Source organism: Malurus melanocephalus, unplaced genomic scaffold (genome assembly GCF_030028575.1).
Source record: "Malurus melanocephalus ecotype Western Australia unplaced genomic scaffold, MMel_1.1 scaffold_4493, whole genome shotgun sequence".
NCBI lineage: Eukaryota > Metazoa > Chordata > Aves > Passeriformes > Maluridae > Malurus > Malurus melanocephalus.
In genome coordinates this window covers 3,278-4,298 of record NW_026627725.1, presented here as the reverse complement: position 1 = coordinate 4,298, position 1,021 = coordinate 3,278, and the positions used below count along the sequence as shown (strand labels likewise).

Sequence of the window (1,021 nt, the reverse complement as noted above, 5' to 3'; positions counted from 1 at the left end):
CGTGGGGCCGCTGGCGCGGGATCTGGGGCTCAGCGCGGACGAGCTGCCGGCGCGCAAGCTGCGGCTGAGCGAGGAGAAGCAATACTTCACGGTGAGTGAGGAAAACGGGAATCTGTATGTGTACGAGAGACTGGACCGGGAGGAGATGTGCGGCACGTCACCGACCTGCACCGTCAGCTTCGAGGCGCTGGTGCACAACCCACTGAACATCTTCCGTGTTGAGGTGGCCATTGAGGACGTGAATGACAATTCCCCGGTCTTCAGGAAGGCTTCTCTGGACCTCGATATAGGTGAATGGATACCTCCCGGCGCTCGTTTTCCGCTGGAGATGGCACGAGACGCCGACGTAGGAAGCAACTCCCTTCTGACTTACCAACTCACCAACAACCCGTCCTTCAGTCTGGCCGTGAAGGAGAACCCGGGTGGAAAGAAGCTGCCTGAATTAGTGTTGGAGAGAGCGTTGGACCGGGAGAAGCAGAGCTCCTTTGAGCTGGTGCTGATGGCGGTGGATGGAGGAGACCCCGCGAGGTCCGGGACTGTCCAGGTTCGCATTAACGTGACGGACGCCAACGACAACCCACCCGTGTTCAGCAAAAGTATGTACGAGGCGCGAGTGGCGGAGAATCTTTCGGTGGGGTCACTGGTGCTGCAGGTGCTGGCCAGGGATGCGGATGCGGGTTCCAACGGGAAGGTCTCCTACTCCTTTGGCAACGTCCCAGACGACGCCGCTATGTTGTTCAGCATCGACAGCGAGAGTGGCGAGATCAGGACAGCGAGTCCCCTAGATTTCGAAGAGAACAGTAAATATACCTTCGGCCTCGAGGCGAGAGACGGTGGTGGACTCACCGGGAACTGCGAAGTGCAAATAGATATCACGGACGTGAACGACAATGCGCCCGAGATAACAATTTTGTCGCTGTCGAGTCCCGTGACCGAGGACGCTCCGACCGGCACCGTGGTAGCCCTGCTGAAAGTGCGCGACAGAGACTCCGGCGAGAACGGTCAGGTGTCGTGCGAGTTG

The 1,021-nt window shown here is 59.1% G+C and overlaps 1 protein-coding gene across 1 annotated transcript; it reads left to right on the top strand.

Annotated features, from left to right (window-relative positions):
- Positions 1 to 4: 4 nt before the first annotated feature.
- Positions 5 to 1,017, top strand: LOC130588344 (protocadherin gamma-B2-like; the record flags this gene model as incomplete). The annotated part of the gene is made up of 1 exon (XM_057389277.1): positions 5 to 1,017. A coding segment is annotated over one exon (1,013 nt), but the record flags the coding sequence as incomplete, so codon positions are not given.
- Positions 1,018 to 1,021: the final 4 nt, after the last annotated feature.